We start from the raw sequence: 17041 nt of genomic DNA, 5'->3' as shown, positions 1-17041 counted from the left end.
AACTCAGGACCCCTGGAAGAGCAATCAGTGCTCTTAACCTTTGAGCCATCTCTCCAGCCCCTATTTTAGCCTTCTTAACGTGCTTAGATACAAACAAACAAACCAACATGTAATGCAAGACTAATCTACACAGTAACTTTTAAACACTTCTAAAGACTTCAAATCCAATCTTTAAGAGCTCTTTGAGAGTTCGATGACACATTTTGTTGTGAAGATCATTGTAGGGAAACAGGGTGGAACTGCTATAAAATGAATGAATGAACTATCTACTTTTTTCCTTTTGATTTCTCGAGACAGAGTTTTTCTGTGTAGCTTTGTAGACCAGGCTGGCCTTGAACTCACAGAGATCTGCCTGCCTCTGCCTCCCCAGTGCTGGGATTAAAGGATCTATTTGTAATGACATCCACTGAACACTTAGGATGCTATACTCAATAGACCTAATGACTGCTGGAATGATAGGTCAGTAGTCTTTGCCCTGTTTTTCTATTTCTTTATGTATACCGTTGTCAAATTCTCTCTCTTCTCTCTCCCTCCTCCTCACACACACACACATTTTGATAAACCTTGACTAAATACTTCCTAAGATTATGTAAACAAACATTCGTGCATTTAAGCCCACACATGTAAGTTAAAATGATTTCCCTGATACTGAAAAAAATTTTGAGAGTCTCGTTCTTTGAGGGTAGTATGGGGTTTTTGAAATAGGGTCTTATTTTGAACTGACCTTGAAATGGCCATGTAGTTCAGGCTGACTTTAAACTAGCATCCATCTCCTGTCTTCCAAAATCTGGAAATACAGGTATGTGCTACCATGTCTGATTTATGAATACCTTTTAAAAATGGGTATGTGACATCAACAGTGCCAAAATTTAACCAGTGCTGTTATTTTCCTTTAATGCAATTATAAGTGTACTCTAATGATTAAAAAAAATGTTTTCCCCTACTTATTTCTGTACTTGTTTTGTTATTTGTTAGGATATAGGACTTTTGTTGTTGTTTAAAAAGAATGACTATGGGCCTGGGAGCTATGCAAGCTTGAGAATGTGAGTTTGAATCCCCAAAACTAATATTAAAAACCAGATATAGTGGCACTCTTGCCAGTAACCTAGTATGGGAGGTGGAGGTGGACCAGACTACTGGGGCTTCCGGGTCACCAGCCTACCTGTAGGTTCAGTGAGGTGATGTTTCAAAGGAACAGTATGAAGAACTATAGAACAGGACAGCTAACTGCCTCCTCTGGTCTTCATGCATGAGCACTCACACATTTACATATGCTTACTAACTTTCTATTTATGTGTAAATTATCTGCCCATGTTCAGCTTACATTATATCAGTATGCTGATCTTTTCCTTGTTTTATAAGAGTTCTATAAATAAAGAAGTTGACTGTCAAAAATGTTACAAATACGCTTTTTCAGTTTATTTGCTTTTAAAATGTATTTACTGGGGCTGTAGAGATGGTAGTGGTTAAGAGCACTGGCTACTTTTGCAGAGGAACCAGGTTCAGTTACCTACATGGCAGCTCATAGACATCTATAGCTCCAATTTCAGAGGATCTAATGCCCTCTCTGAACTCCATGGGCACCAAGGACTTATGTAGTGCATGTACATGATATGTATAGGCAAAAAACTAAACACACACAAAAAACAACCTAAAAGTTTCTATTGCTTTTGTAACAATGCTTTTATTAGCTAAATGTATCTACTATGCCTTCGCAATTCTAAACCCCTGAACTATGAAAATGCCATCCATTGGCCCACCACCTATTTTGTTTTAAGAAAATATTTTATTTCATGTGCATGTGTAAATGTGTATGGATGCATGTATGCTATGTTGTGCATGTGGAAGTCAAAAGACAACTTGGGGAGTTGATTCTCTCTTTCACCACGTGTGTCTCAGGGACTGAGCCCAAGTTGTCAGCCTTAGTAGCATGCATGCCTCCATTTTTTTTTAAAGGTCTAACAATATATAGCCCAGCAGTCTGTAACTCAATATGTTTATGGGTGTGTTTGAGAACAGATCTCTCACTGTGGCCCATCATTTAGTTCAGGCTGAGATGGAACTTACAGTTGGCAATTTTCCTGCCAGAAACTCCTAAGTGTTGGGATTATAGGTGTGAAGCACCACACTACCTTGTTTTGAGGGTTCAACTGTGGGACATCGACACATACTACGTAAGCACTCTTACCATTTTAGCTATATCCCTGCCCAAATTTATATTTAAGAGGAAAAAATGCGCATTTGTACTACACATGTGTGGAGGCCAGAGGCAACTTTTGCAATCTGCTCTCTCCTTTCACCTTGTTGAAGCAGTGCCTCTATAACCCAGCACACTCCAGGCTCACCGTCCTATGCTCTTCTGGCTTGTCTCCACCTCACCTCATTACAGCAGTGCTGGGCTTAGAGGTGCATCTCATTCATCCTGCTTTTTACAAGGTTCTGGAATCTGAATTTGTGTCCTCAGACTTGTGCAGCAGGCAATTTTACTCACTTAGCCAACCCCTTGATACCCTATAAAACTCTTAAGGAAGAAGTACTTATAATTAAATTTAGGGAGCTGGTTTCCACTCCACCTTTCCTGTAGGTAAAAGGTTACTATCATTTTTCCCCTCTTTGCAAATCTTTTGTAATTGAAAAATAACTATAATCTTTCTTCACTGAATTAAAAAAACACATTTATTTCTATTAGACTAGTACTTTTAATACATATTTGTGGCCATTGTATATTTCTGGCAAGTACCTTACCACTAAGCCTCACTGCTCCCTTAGCTTATTTCTACTGGCTTTTAAATATACTGATCTTGTTTCTGAAAGTTATTCTATTTTCTGTAAAATGTGGAATTGATATTAACATACATTTCTCCACACCTTTTTTGAGACAGGGTCATGTAATGTAGAGGATGACCTCAAACTTAGGATTTTCCTTTCTCAAACTCTCCAGTGCTAGGATTCTAAGCACAAACCATATTTAGCAATACTGATATTCTTGGAAATACTAGCAAAATATTGCTATTGAATATTTAAGGAGTTAAGTAAATATAATTCAGAAGTGATACTATGCTTTTCTTGTGGTGTTATATCGGTTTGATAAACCAACCAAGGACAATCTATTTTAAAAATTGTGGCACCAGCCGGGCGGTGGTGGCGCACGCCTTTAATCCCAGCACTCGGGAGGCAGAGGCAGGCAGATCTCTGTGAGTTCGAGGCCGGGCTGGACCGACAGCCTCCAAAACAATACAGAGAAACCCTGATTCGTAAAAACTAAAAAAAATAAAAAAAATAAAAATAAAATAAAATAAATTGTGGCACCAGAGATCAAACCAAAGGCTTTTCTCATGCTAGGCAAGTAATACCACTTGGCAACAACCTCAAACCAAGAATAAAAATTAAAATGGCCCATGAAAAGGGCTCAGAAAGTAAATGTCAATAATAGTATACATTATTTCATTAAGATAATTTAGGTGAGCACAGATCAAATGACAAATTCTATTACTCTTTTATCAGTAGGAGTTTGGGCTTTTAAAATTTTTGTCTATGTAATTTTGTAACTATTAGAAATTATGAGTATTTTTGTACATAAATATTTGCTTGTCTACATCTTTACATAGTACCTGAAACAACTAGTGAGTTTAGGATTACAAATATTTTAAAGCATATGATAATTCTGAACAGACTGTTTTTTGTTTGTTTGGAGACAGAAATTCTCTGTGTGGCCCTGGCTGTCCTAAAACTCACACTGTAAACCAGGCTGCCCTTGACCGCCTGCTTCTGCAACCACTACCTGGCTCTTAACAGACTGTTAGTTGGAGTACTGTTCTATCATTTTTTGTTTGTTTGTTTTACGAGACAGGGTTTATCTCTATTGTTTTGGAGGCTGTTGGTCCAGCCCGGCCTCGAACTCACAGAGATCCGTCTGCCTCTGCCTCCCAAGTGCTGGAATTAAAAGCGTGCGCCACCACTGGCCGGCCTGTTCTATCATTTTTACTGAATATCTTTTTATTACTATGTTAACTCAAAGATAGCATGACCACAGAAACAAGTGTTAATACTATTTGAATTAGCGTATTGGGTGTGGTGGTACATACCTCTCCCTAGCACTTAGGACACTAAGGCAGAAGATGGCAAACTTGAGGCTAGCCAGGATTACCTAGTGAGACCTTGTCTCAAAAAAAAATAAACTCAAACAAATCAAAACCAACCAAAACACAAAGAACCCAAAAATAGTAAGAAAACATTTAAATACACTTAGAATTTGCACTGGCAAAGGATCCAATAATTTTACAATCTCTCAAGTAGATGAAAACTCCAAAGTAATTTACCACATCTATTTCACAGCCTAGTCTAGTTGTCCTGTTCCATATTCTCATTTGCTCTTGCACATGAGCTATGATACAGTCGTTAGTGACACAGGGAAGCTAATTGTGTATTTTCAAAGTACCTGATTACTACCTTTTCAAATTTTATTTGAAGTTTTAGATAAACTTAGAATCCTTGGAATCTACTGGTGTAATAAGAATATGAAAACACAGCATTTATTCTTTCCATTAGTGAATATGAAATTTCCTTTATGCTCAAACTTAAATCAAACTTAAAAAGTATTTCTCAATAATGGTTTGCATCATATATCCAAGTATGACCATTCCCAGGTTGTTTCTTAGTTTTGTTAAGTTTGAGGAGGAAAACCCTGTCTTCATATTTAAGTGGTATTTACTTTTTTGTTTTGTTTTTTCAAGACACAGTTTCTCCGTATTGTTTTGGAGACTGTCCTGGAACTCACTCGGTTGACTAGGCTGGCCTCGAACTCACAGAGATCTGCCTGCCTCTGTTTCCAAGTGCTGGGATTAAAGGCGTGCACCACCAATGCCCGGCTGGTATTTACTTCTAATCAAAGATTTACTCAACTGTTATTCCTATGTCAATGGTAATATTTCTTATTTTTATACAATTTTAGCTTTAAGCATCCCTTGACTTTTCCTTACTATTTCCTTACAGGTTGTCCTCAAAAACCAGATTTCCTTACCAGTTTTGATTACTGGGATTATATATTAGGCACAACTACATACAGTAGAGGAATTTTTTTTATTTTTAATCTATGTAGTTCATATTTGACAGGAAAGAATATTCTGTGAAGAATGACAGCAGCAGTTTCTACTATGGGTCTGACATTACACCAAGCACTTTATACATTATATAGTATTCAGTTTCTCATAAAGCAGGCATTGCTAGTCTCATTTTACAAATGATGTACATTTAGCACATCACACAGTTTTAAGGATAGAGAGCCAGTCCTCAAAAGAAGATCTATTTGATTTCTTTCTACTGTCTTCATACACTTTCCTCAGTATTCTTGTAAACAAAACACAACAAAATAATTCCTCATGGTTCACACCACATTTTAGTAGTAACAATGGATTGATTTCTTTATGTAATGCTTTTCTTCTATTATACTGATCCTTAAGGGCACGGTGTGATCTGAGAATGTTTCTCATTGCTTGCTTGAATAGAGGGTAGAAATGCAATCAAGGCTGGTGACTAACAGTGCTAATTCAATTCCATTGAGGACATGCAGCAACAAAGACAATTTCTAAGTATGTGAAAACCAGGAAATGAACTGCTATATAGTCTATTTTCCAAGACTAACTATATACCTACACAACACACCCACCAGATAGGAGTCACTCTAACATAAAAACTGCCTAAAAGTTGACATAATTGAGGGACATCTGCCTCAAAAATTTTGTTTATTCAAAACGGAATCTGTTTCAGTAGATGAAGATTAAAATCTACATGGATGTAGAATTTTAATATAATTACTAGTAAAATTCTTTTAATTAAATTCAACTTTATAATAATCACCCAGCAAGTCTACAAAAATAAAGCAACCCTCCACAAAAAACCCAAAACAAAAACACCCCCAAACAATACAAAACAAAACCCCAAAGTATTATGTTAGCTGTAGCCTTAACATGAGTTTTAGTAAACTAGGGTCATGCTATGTACCCCAGGCTGGCCTTGAACTTGCAGCAATCCTCATCTTATTTTGCCTCCCAAATGGTGGGTGTTATCACCACACTTGGCTATGTTATGTCTATATAATATTCAGAAAACTGATTTAGAGGTAAGCTTATGGAAATCACAGAGAATGGTTTATTTTATTTATTTCTTTGTCTGGGTCAGGGACTGAAACAGTGGCACCACAAAAGTTAAAAGTACATGTTTTGCCACACCCTCTCACCCCAAGGATCTACTAATTATGCTAATATTGCATAATTTTGAGAAAAAGGAGAAAGTTAATTAACAAAACAAAACAAAAACCCCCAAAGCTTGGCAGTGTGTGAAGATTGTGTCACAAGGGATGGTGGTATACATTTGAATATGAGTACCAGGGAGGGTGAGATTGATACCAGCCTGCACTAAACAGAATAAAAGGGTAGCATAAGTCAATCACCAATGCTTTCACAGGTAGAAGCCTACAATAAAACACTGTGAAGGATAATAGATCAGATCATTTTTTCCATAGTCATCTGGCTCATGAGGATTTAAATAAAAGCCATGTCATCTAAGGAGTTTTATAGTTCTTGGGGGCAAGTCCTTTAAAAAAAAAGTCAATAATGATTCTTCATAATGTCATTATTTCCTGCCCCTTTAGCTAAATCCCACCCAACAAGTCACATAACATTTCCATTTTTTCCCTGAATATTAGTGTTCCACCACTTTGTACTGCCTCCCCTTATAAAATACAAATAAAGAGTTCCTAAACTTACTACTTTAAACGTATCTAACCTTTTTTATAACCATTTCTGTTGTTATCTGTACACTGTCTAGTTCCTTCTTTGTCGTCCTGGGAAAACTGATCCCTGACTCGAGATCTTTCTCTTCCTCTGTAAAGACAGATGTAAAGTAACTATTTAGAGAACACACTATTTCTTTTTATATCAGAGTACCAACACTGAAATTTTTACTGTGAACCTCAAATGATGGCTATTCATGTCAAATTTAGAAAAAGATCAGATACATACCTGCATTGTCTTTACAGATACTAGAAGAATTACTATTCTCATTACTTTGGTATAGGTGCTGTGTTCTAGTCTCTTGGGGCACAGATGATGTCTGAGTCATCCCTTCTTCCAAGGCTTGCTTTATCCAGCGCTATAATGGGGGGGGGGGAACCCAGAGAATTAAAAAAAACTGTTTAAAACTATTTAGAACATATATTTTCAGTGCACTAAACAGATCACTACACACTAACTGATGAGAAATATAATACAAATACATGCACAAGGCTTTATGGTCAAGTGGTTCAGGACAAGGCTGGCTTTTGCTGTTCTTTTCTTTCTGTTTAATGAAGATCATTCTTGAAATAATCTCATGCAGCCTAGGCTGGCCTCAAACTTGTTAAACATGAACTTGAATTTATGATCCTCTGCTTGACCTTCCAAGCTAGAATTTCAGGCTTCTACCACTATACCATGTTTATGTGGTAGTAGGGACTGAGCCAAGGGAAGCATTCTACCAGCCAAGTTACATTCTCAGTCCTCACAGTCAAGTCAGTTTTCTTCTACTAAGCAAAACTGAAACAGTCTGAATTATATAATGTGATCCTATCAACCAACAAAAACTTAGGACAGCATTACTGTTTAAAGATAGATCGACACTTGAAAAGATATACTCTTTAGTGATAATGTGTGTATGAGCTTCTTCCCCATCATAGTTTATAGGTTCTGAAGAAATCAAAAGTAGAATGTTTATAAAGAACCCTCCAGTCACTTTTTTTTAGTGGCTAATATGCAATCTGAATGGATGAGGAAAAAGAAAGGCCAGAAGAAAACTTGCAAAAGGTATGAGGTAAAACTATGTATCCTGTGGAAAAGGAATTTTTAAAGATACACAGTTGTAAGCGGTTCACCATTCTGTGGTTCTCCTGCCCGGACATAAGAAAGATTCAATTTCAAAAAGCATCAATTTCAGCCAGACTATCTCCGAATAGGAAAAGGCTAACTATTATAATTTTACACCTTTAGAGAATATATGATACAGTAAATAAATACCCTCTTCAACAGAATAGTTCTGGAAGATCTGTGGTGGCTAGATTCTTAGAATGTAAGACAACCCAGGGAAAAATCCTGTCACATATCTTTGATGTTTATCAAATTGAAAAAACAGTAAACAGAGATGAGTGAATGGGTATATTAAAAAAAACATATCCCAGGATCACTTGAATCACATTAATATTCTAGGGCATGAAAAGGTATCTGAAAAGCCAAGATCAAGAGTGACATGCTCTTGTACAGAGTCCCAAAACACAGGCTATCAGAAGCACAGTTCCTTAGAATGCAGAGGAGACCTCTGAAGTCATCTTGATCTTTTCTTTCTTCATAGATGGGAGAAAACTAGCCTGGGAATACAAGTAAAAAATCCTTCTTTATAAATATACAAGTTTTTATTTACATTATATACAAATTACTTCAAATTAATTTTTCCGTACAAAGCAAATGACAAGAACTCAAATTTGAGATCTCTATACTCCCCATAATTAAAGAAAAAAAGGGCATTAGAAAATAATTTCAGAGCCGGGCAGTGGTGGCTGGTCTCCAACTCACAGAGATCCGCCTGCCTCTGCCTCCCGAGTGCTGGGATTAAAGTTGTGCGCCACCAACGCCCGAATGAGGTTGTGTGTGCCAGTTACCTATTTTTTTTCTGTCTTTTTTGTTATCTCCCCCCCCCCCGAGCTGACGACTGACAGGATTTTGTGCTTGCTAGGCAGCTCTACCACTGAGCTAAACCCCCAACCCCTCCACTGGGTTATTAAACTGGTGAAATGAGATAAAAAATGCAAAGAAACCTAGTAGCATAATACTGGAAATATGCCAAATTTTCAACTTCTCTTTTCAATGTGATTCAAGTGACTGGATTTTTTTTTAATGCACTTATCTCTTCTTGCCTCCTCTCTGAATTTCAACAATATGTTTATGTTTAAAGGAACAGATTATCAACCCTTCGAGGGCATACAATAAAACAACAATGTAAAACATAATTTCTAAAGAGTCCAGGAGACCAAATATCCTTTATATATGTGCAGATGACTTAATGTAGAACAAAGATTGGCAATGATGTTAAGAAAACAAAGAATTAAAAAAAAGACATTAATTTATTTTGGGGGGGAACTGGACTTAACTGAATTTAGACATTCCCAGGACATTAATAAATGTTCTCACAAATGAACACTCTGGGTACAAACACACTACTTTTAACTTAGGAGATCTATTGACTTGGGTCTATGAGTAAAAATACACACTGTTCTATGTGTTGGAGATGGCTCAGTGGTTTAGAGCACATGTTGCTTTTGCAGAGAACCTGGGTTTGTTTCCCAATACTCATACAGAGGTTTAAAACCACCTGTAACTCCAATTCAAGGTGATCCAATACCTTCTGGCCTCCAAATGTACCAGGCAGGCATGCATACAGTACACTTACATACATGTAGGGAAAACATTTGTACACAAGAAAAAGCAGACTTCTATTTTTAGCTTAAAAAACATAGTTTAGGGGCTGGAGAGACGGCTCAGTGGTTAAGAGCACTAACTGCTCTTCCAGAGATCCTGAGTTCAATTCCCAGCAACTATACGATGGCTCCCAATGACCCGTAATGAAATCTGGTACCCTCTTCTGGCATTCAGGGACACATACAGGCGTAACATTTTGTGCATGTGTTAATGAAATTTTTAAAAAGTTTACCTGTTCAGGAAAAGTTGGATGCTGCATAATATAGTCTGGATTAAAGAATTTAAAGCGGTGATTTAAACTGAATTCCAATGCAGACTTAGGTGTTTTAGGAAGAAAGGAGAGTAAGATGATTGTATGATTCTTCTGCTTTTCATCTCTCTCAAGAGCTATGATGATAAATCTGTACCACCAACACTTCCAGTTTATGATAGACGCCCACCACCTTTGTGAATGCTATGCAAACTCCCTTCCAACAGCTACATCACTGGCCAGAACAAATAATTAAAACTCAATTTTAATGAAGCAGCCTTGCTATGATAGTCTCTTTATGAATAGTGATATGGGGCTGGAGTTACAACTTGGTGGTAAAGTGCTTATCTAGCATGTAGAAGAATCATGGTAGAATACCTACCTAATCTTGCTTTAAAACCAAAACCAAACCAAGCCAAACCAAAAAAACAGGTATCAATGTTAAAACCAAGCTACTGGAAAAATATGCCGAATTTTCAAGTCTGTGATTCAAGTGACTGGATTTTTAAAAAATATACTCATTCACTTATCTCTTCTTGCCCCCCTCTCCAAATTTCAACAATATGTTCATGCCTTTAATGCCAGCAGTCAAGAGGCAGATACAGGCAGATCTTCCTGAGTTCGAAATGAGCCTGTTCTACATAGAATTCCAGGACAGCCAAGATTATTGTGACACTGGCTTTAAAAGTAAATAAACAAAATTCTAAACACAGCCAGATAAAAGGAGCTCAAAGATGGCTGGTGAGAAGGTTCAGTGGGTAAAAATGCCTGATTACCTGAATTATCCCCCCAGCAACAAAACAACAAAAAATAGGAGATCAAACAAATGAATTTTCTAATGATCATGTCATAGTTTTAAACACTTTTTCTTGTTTGCTTGGGTCTCATTGAAAAACCAAGATGCAAACAAGATTGCAATCCCGCATAGTAATTCCCAAGAAGGCACTTCAAAAGTTTATCTACATTATTTATAACAATCTTTATATTAATCACTACTAAAAACCTTCGGTAAAAACCATACTTTTTTTCTATGTGACTGTTTTGCTTAAATGTACATATGTGTGTTTGCTGCATGCAGGCCAGAAGAGGGAATTAAAATCTCCTGAAACTGGGGTAACAGACACTTGTGGACTAACACATGGGTGCTGAGTATAAAACCAAGTCTTCTACAAGAACAACAAGTGCTCTTAACTGCTGAGCCATCTCTTCAAAGACCCCATCAACTCTGCTTAAACACTAGAATAGATTTTTTTTACTGCCTGTCTCAATGAAAATGCTTTAAAGACTATATCTATATCCTAATGTCCTTTTTTAAAAAGTTGCTTTTCTTAGCATATACTAAATATATATAACAGGTCTTGTGAGTTTTCCATATATACACATAGCATATTTTGAACATGCCCTTTCCATTCTTTCTTATTCCATCCCACTCTTGCTGATCTTCCCTTTCTATAACCAACATAACTCCTATTTTCTTATTTATTTATATTTTTATTTAATAAAGGTTTTAAGAGCAGAGTTTCAAATTAGGGTGGTTTATAGGAGCAACTTGTTAATGCCTATTACCACTGAAGAAACCTTCCCACCCCTGCCATTAACTGAGTTATACATCCTTAAGAGACAGGGTCTTTCTTTTCTAATTTTCAATACTCCTCATGAAAGCTGCTAAGATTCTGCTGTTCCTTAAAACAAAAATGTTAAAACAGGGAGGTGGCAGTGAGTGCTTTTAATCCCAGCACTCAGGAGGCAGAGGTAGTCAGAGCTGAGTTTGGGGCAAGTCTGGTCTACAGAGCAAGTTCCAGGACAGTCTGAGCTGTTACACAGAGAAAGCCTATCTTGAAAAACCAAACAGTGAAAATTAAAAAAGAAATTCATTATATTATTGTGTGTATGGGTGCAGATTTCATGTCTATGTGGATGTTAGAGGACAATGTTGTAGAATAGTTTTCTCCTTCCACTGTTACACGGTTTCTGGGGGTTACTAAGCTTGTGTGCAAGTGTTTTCCCTCTTAGCTATCACTCTTAATGAAGAATTGAGCAATGTAGGCAGACTGGGTCTGTTTTGTCATTCTATACTTAGGAGTTGTATAATCAGTAAATCCTGCTTTATTTTTTGCTGCTTGTGTTTTTTTTTTTTCTTTTCTTCCTTTTTTTTGGAGACAAGATTTTGCTATGCAGCTCAGATTGACAATACAATAACCTTGTTCCAGCCTTCTGAATGATGGAACAATAGGCAAGCACTACCACAGCTAGTGATCGCTGATTTGTACAACAAACCATTTTCCTTTTCAGACAATCCCTTCAAGATCCAAGACAAGTTAGTTGATCTAAGTGACGTGGTAAAAGTCAATTCTCTATAGACCCAACAATCCTTTATTATCTAGACAAAACTCCTATAGTAAAGTTTTTCAAAAACTGTTGCCATTTATGACACCAAGTTACTTATGTTATTGTATCATGCAAAATCCCTTTAAGAAGGATCTTGTGGGGCTGGAGAGATGGCTCAGAAGTTAAGAGCACTGGCTGTTCTTCCAGAGGTGCTGAGTTCAATTCCCAGCAACCACATGGTGGCTCACAACTATCTGTAATGAGATCTGGTGTCCTCTTCTGACCTGCAGGGATACATGCAGACAGAACACTGTATACATAATAAATAAACATTAAAAAAAAAAGGGATCCTGTGATCAAATCTCTCAGAATTTCTTCTACGTGGAAGTTTTTCCCACACAAAGCAAGTGACTGCAACACTTATGTAGGATGTATCATTGATGCTTCTGCAGCTTGTGCTACTGACTCATTAACACTGCCTTTCCTTTATGTAGACTCCCGCTGCACTCCTTGCTTCCATCTCATGCTACATTGGCTATTCCTTCATATCCTTGACCCCCAAGAAATGACTTATGTTCTTGGGGAGAGAGAAAAATCTTTAAGTGTGGAGGAACTAGGGAGGACATGCCTGGAGTTGGAGACTTCATCACATCAAATAAAGCTACATACAGCATCCTCATGTATGTGATGCCAGTGGAGAAGGGCAATGGCAGACACTGAAGGAGGAAGTTTGAATCCAGATCTGAGGATTAGAGAAAAGGGTATTCCAGGGAATAGAACTCTACACCTAAAGGAGGAGCTAATGAAGTGTGTCCTCTGCTTCTGAAAAGCATTATAGCATGTTCCATATACCCTAGAGAACAAAAAGTCTAACCCATTGTTAACTAATCAACTAACAGGAATTATGTCAATTATGAGATAATTTTTCCTGTATACTCCTTCAAGAAGTAATAGTGATTGACTGATTAGTTATAACCACAATACTGTTTATTTTTATGGAAACAACAGTGCTCTAAGTATTTAGGGCCCAATATCACACAATAATCACAAATGGCCATATTAACCAGTACCACAAAACCATTTACAAAATATACCCCCTTCCATCAACTGCCTTGTGTTCTCACTCAGTAACCTGAAAAACTTCCAGGTGAGACAATATCGAAGCCATAATTTGAGTACCAAAAATGCAGCATGCATTCCAAACCTTAATCATCATGGCTCCTGATACATCAATGTTCATGTCTAACAACTAACACAGTAAAACTCACATAGTTATCTAGAGAATTCATGAACATCTAGACACTAACATAAAACATGTTATATGCCACAGTTATATGCATCCAATAGTGCTAAAACACATTTTCATTCACAGGAAGATGTGCATGGGCACACATATACAAACACCTACCTTCTTACAGGAGCTGAATGTGCCATCAGGCAGAAGGGGCCTTCGACGCCTCTCAGGCATAAAGGGTGAGCCAAAGCGAATGTAGTGTTTGGGGGTGGTACAAATTAACGGGGAATGAATAAGACCCGGTAGCATGTTCAATGTTGTTGCCAATACAGTTGGGTCGGTGGTGATACGTAAAGGACACTCAACAGGACATTCTTGCTTCTCTGCTTTGTCATTCAACCATTCTGTAACTAGATACTGAGGTTAAAAAACTATCATTAGTTAACAATGCATGTAACAGCTATCAAAAGCAGTAGTGTAGTTCACAAAGACAACCCTCATTTAAAACTAGAACACACATGCAGCAACCATAGCGAGGATATAGGATATCTTTCCTTTACCCTCTCTGTGCTCACAAAAGATCACTTTCAGTTACCAGTGATTTAAGTTTTGTCTAAAATCAAGTGAACAAAAGTAGATGGTTTCAGCTTTCAGTATAAATAACTTTTATCTAGAACATTCAATCTAATAATTCCAAAATCATTTCTTTTTTGGGGACTATAAAATGTCTTATTTTACTAAGACACTCCTTGCTAGACTAGATTTACATAGTCACTTACCTTTTTGGTTTTGGGGTATTTAGATGCAGTACGGATGACATGTGATCCAGTAGCTGATACAACAGTTGGGTCAGACCCCGTTAATTGTCTGTTCTCTCCTGAACTGTCTATATTTCCAGCTTCAGGAGGAGTTACTGAGTTGTTACTTCCTCCCTCATCCAAGGCAGCTTGTGAGAGCTCTGCCTGTTGTGCAATGGCCTGCTTCTGGCGTTTTAGTCTTTGGGCTGAACTGGTCCGGTACCGAGAAATTCGACTCTTCGGTCTGGGTCTAGAAGGCTTAGCTGGAGGCGGTTTGGGGATTGGTTTTTCTGCAGCTACATCCTGTAATAAACAATATCAGGGCCAAATTTTACTAGAAATTTCTCTTTTCTTTTGCAGACAGAATCTCCCAGGTTGGCCTCTAGCTTACAATCCTCTTGCCTTAGATTCACGAGTGATGGGATTAGACAAGCCACCTCTCACCCAGCATCAGAAATTTCATACCTGTGTCTTATTTAGTTTATCTATTGAAAGCATTCTAAATGACAATAATGGTGAAAAATTATTTACTGTCATTTTAAATGTAATCTTTGGGGCTGGAAAGATGAATCAGCAATTAAGAGGTCTTTGCTCTTGCAGCAAAGACACGGTTCAGTTCCTAGCACCCACACAGTTCACAACCTCTTCTAACTCCAGTTTTAAGATGCTATCTTCTGGCCTCTGTGGACACCTGGCACACACACGTGCACATACATACATGTAATAATTCACACATAAAAATAAAAAAATCGGAACTGGGCATGGTGTCACCTATCTTTAATCTCAGCACTTAGGAGGCAGAAGCAGACAGATCTCTCTGAATTTGAAGCCAGTCTAGTCCACAAAGCAAGTCTCAGGCCAGCCAGGGCTATGTAGCAAGACTCTGTCACAACAAATGTCTAGCTTAGTTACTTCTATTTCTAGTAAAAAAAATAAAAATAGGTCAGAAGTCAGCTAAAGGTAGCTACCTAATATAAAGTTTTGTTTATTTTCTACACGCAGCAGTTTTATGTTAAGCCTTAGTTATTGCTAAGTCAGGGAAGAAACAGATAGGCTTATCATGAGAAGCCCTGAAAGGTCAGGTATATAATTGGGCTATTCAGAGTGTCTATAGGAGAAACCCAATGATTTGCTCGCTTCCCTTAGGGATGGAGACTGAGGTAGGTGAGGCCTTGTGTATGCTCAGCATGCATTCTCATATTAAGCTATACCAAACCTAATATCCAAACAAAATGATTCTATGAACTCACCACCCTGCTTATCTGGGAGACAGTTAAGTGCTGAGGGCCTTTATCATTCAAATTTTGACTTCACCCGCATCCCACAAACCAGCTGTTCAGATCAAAATGTACTTATTCTCATACAGAGTCAAGTTGAAAATACTAACTTTTACCATTCAAAAAAAAAAAAAAAACAGACAGTTGATATAAGCAGACAGACAGTTTTCCCTCCCTCTTACCCCTGCATGGGAAGACCTCCTTGTATTCACACCAATGCTCTGTGGGGTGCTTGGGATGGCAATATTTGAAACAGGGTTGCTAACTTCAGACTCAGGAGCTGCAGTTTTTGTCTCTTCTCCAATGGCTGTCTCTGAACTGCTGGTAGTAATCTCTATGTCTGAGTTGCTCTGTTCTGTAGGCTGATCCCGCCGTTTCTTCCTTTTTTCTAAATTTTCAAAAGCATGCATGATGGCTTCAACCTTCCTATCTTCCCGGGTCTGGAGAAAAAAAAGAAGGAATGTTCAAGCAGAAGCAGACGCAGTTATTTTATAAGTAACATTAGTGGAGCTTATGACAACTTATTCAAGGTATTATTAAGATAGCACATGCATCACTGAACTAAAAGACAAAATTTTAAAATTTTGTTTTAAATATAGGAAAGTTGTAAAATAAAGCAAATTCAAAAGCTAAAAAATTTAAAAATAGCTAAGCTATATTGACATGGTTTAGTACATAAAGCAACCACAACCAATTTCTGTCTTATTTTCAGAGCTCAAAACAAAGTAAATTGTCATTAAACTTTTTCAAAGCACAGATAAACACAATTTAAAAACTTATTTAATTCATTTCACAGAAAAAAGTATTATGACTTAGATATAAAATGTGTCCCAAAGGCTCAGAATTCAAATGGTAAATAATAATGGGAGGTTGTGGAAATCCCAGCAACTGGCACCTACTTGGATGAAGCAAGCCACTAGGGGTGTGTCTTGGAAGGGCATATTCTGTTTTGGACCCTTTACTCTTTTTTTCCTGTGTTTCCTGTTAGTGACGAGGTAAGCAATTGTTCTTTGCAATGGACTCCTGTTGTCATATTTCTGCTTGCTTCCAAAGCAATGAAGCCAGCAGACCTGACTGAAACCTGTGAAACTTAAGCCCAAGTAAAGTGGGCCTCCTTTAAGATGTTTTTCTCAACCATTTCTCTCATGGAGATAGAGAGCTAACGAAGTTGATTTTCTCTCCATCCTCTCAGTAATTTGGGATTCAACTCAAGACCTTGTGTATGCTGTATAACTTTGTTGTCTTCAGTTCTACTTGATTTTGGTTTTCAAATATAAAAACATAAAACAAAGCAAGAAAACTCCTAATCAGACAAACTCTAGTCTTTATCATCAAATTTTAGGGAAATCCAATTGTTAGAAGGAAATATCTTAAAACCATAAACACTGAGCAGGGCGGTGGTGGCACACGCCTTTAATCCCAGCACTCGGGAGGCAGAGGCAGGCGGATCTCTGTGAGTTTGAGGCCAGACTGGACCAACAGCTTCCAAAACAATACAGAGAAACCCTGTCTTGTAAAACCAAATAAATAAATAAATAAATACTGTGTTTGTGCCTACATGTAGAAAAATAAATAAAAACTATAATGAAATCTATTATGGTAAAATTCCAGAGTTAGGAGAAATGCAGAGACAGCCACTAGATATTACTTAC

General features: G+C 37.5%; 1 protein-coding gene across 1 annotated transcript in view; it reads right to left on the bottom strand.

Annotated features, from left to right (window-relative positions):
- Positions 1–17041, bottom strand: part of Setd5 (SET domain containing 5) — a 76343-nt gene that overhangs the window by 15538 nt on the left and 43764 nt on the right. The window contains 4 exon segments of the mRNA XM_021224849.2: positions 7020–7149; positions 13490–13732; positions 14095–14415; positions 15572–15829. Of these exon segments, the coding sequence (XP_021080508.1) occupies positions 7020–7149; positions 13490–13732; positions 14095–14415; positions 15572–15829 (952 nt within the window).

The sequence above is a fragment of the Mesocricetus auratus genome, unplaced genomic scaffold, assembly GCF_017639785.1.
Source record: "Mesocricetus auratus isolate SY011 unplaced genomic scaffold, BCM_Maur_2.0 Super-Scaffold_100676, whole genome shotgun sequence".
NCBI lineage: Eukaryota > Metazoa > Chordata > Mammalia > Rodentia > Cricetidae > Mesocricetus > Mesocricetus auratus.
Note: the sequence above shows the minus strand (reverse complement) of the source record. Positions and strands in the feature narration are given on the sequence as shown.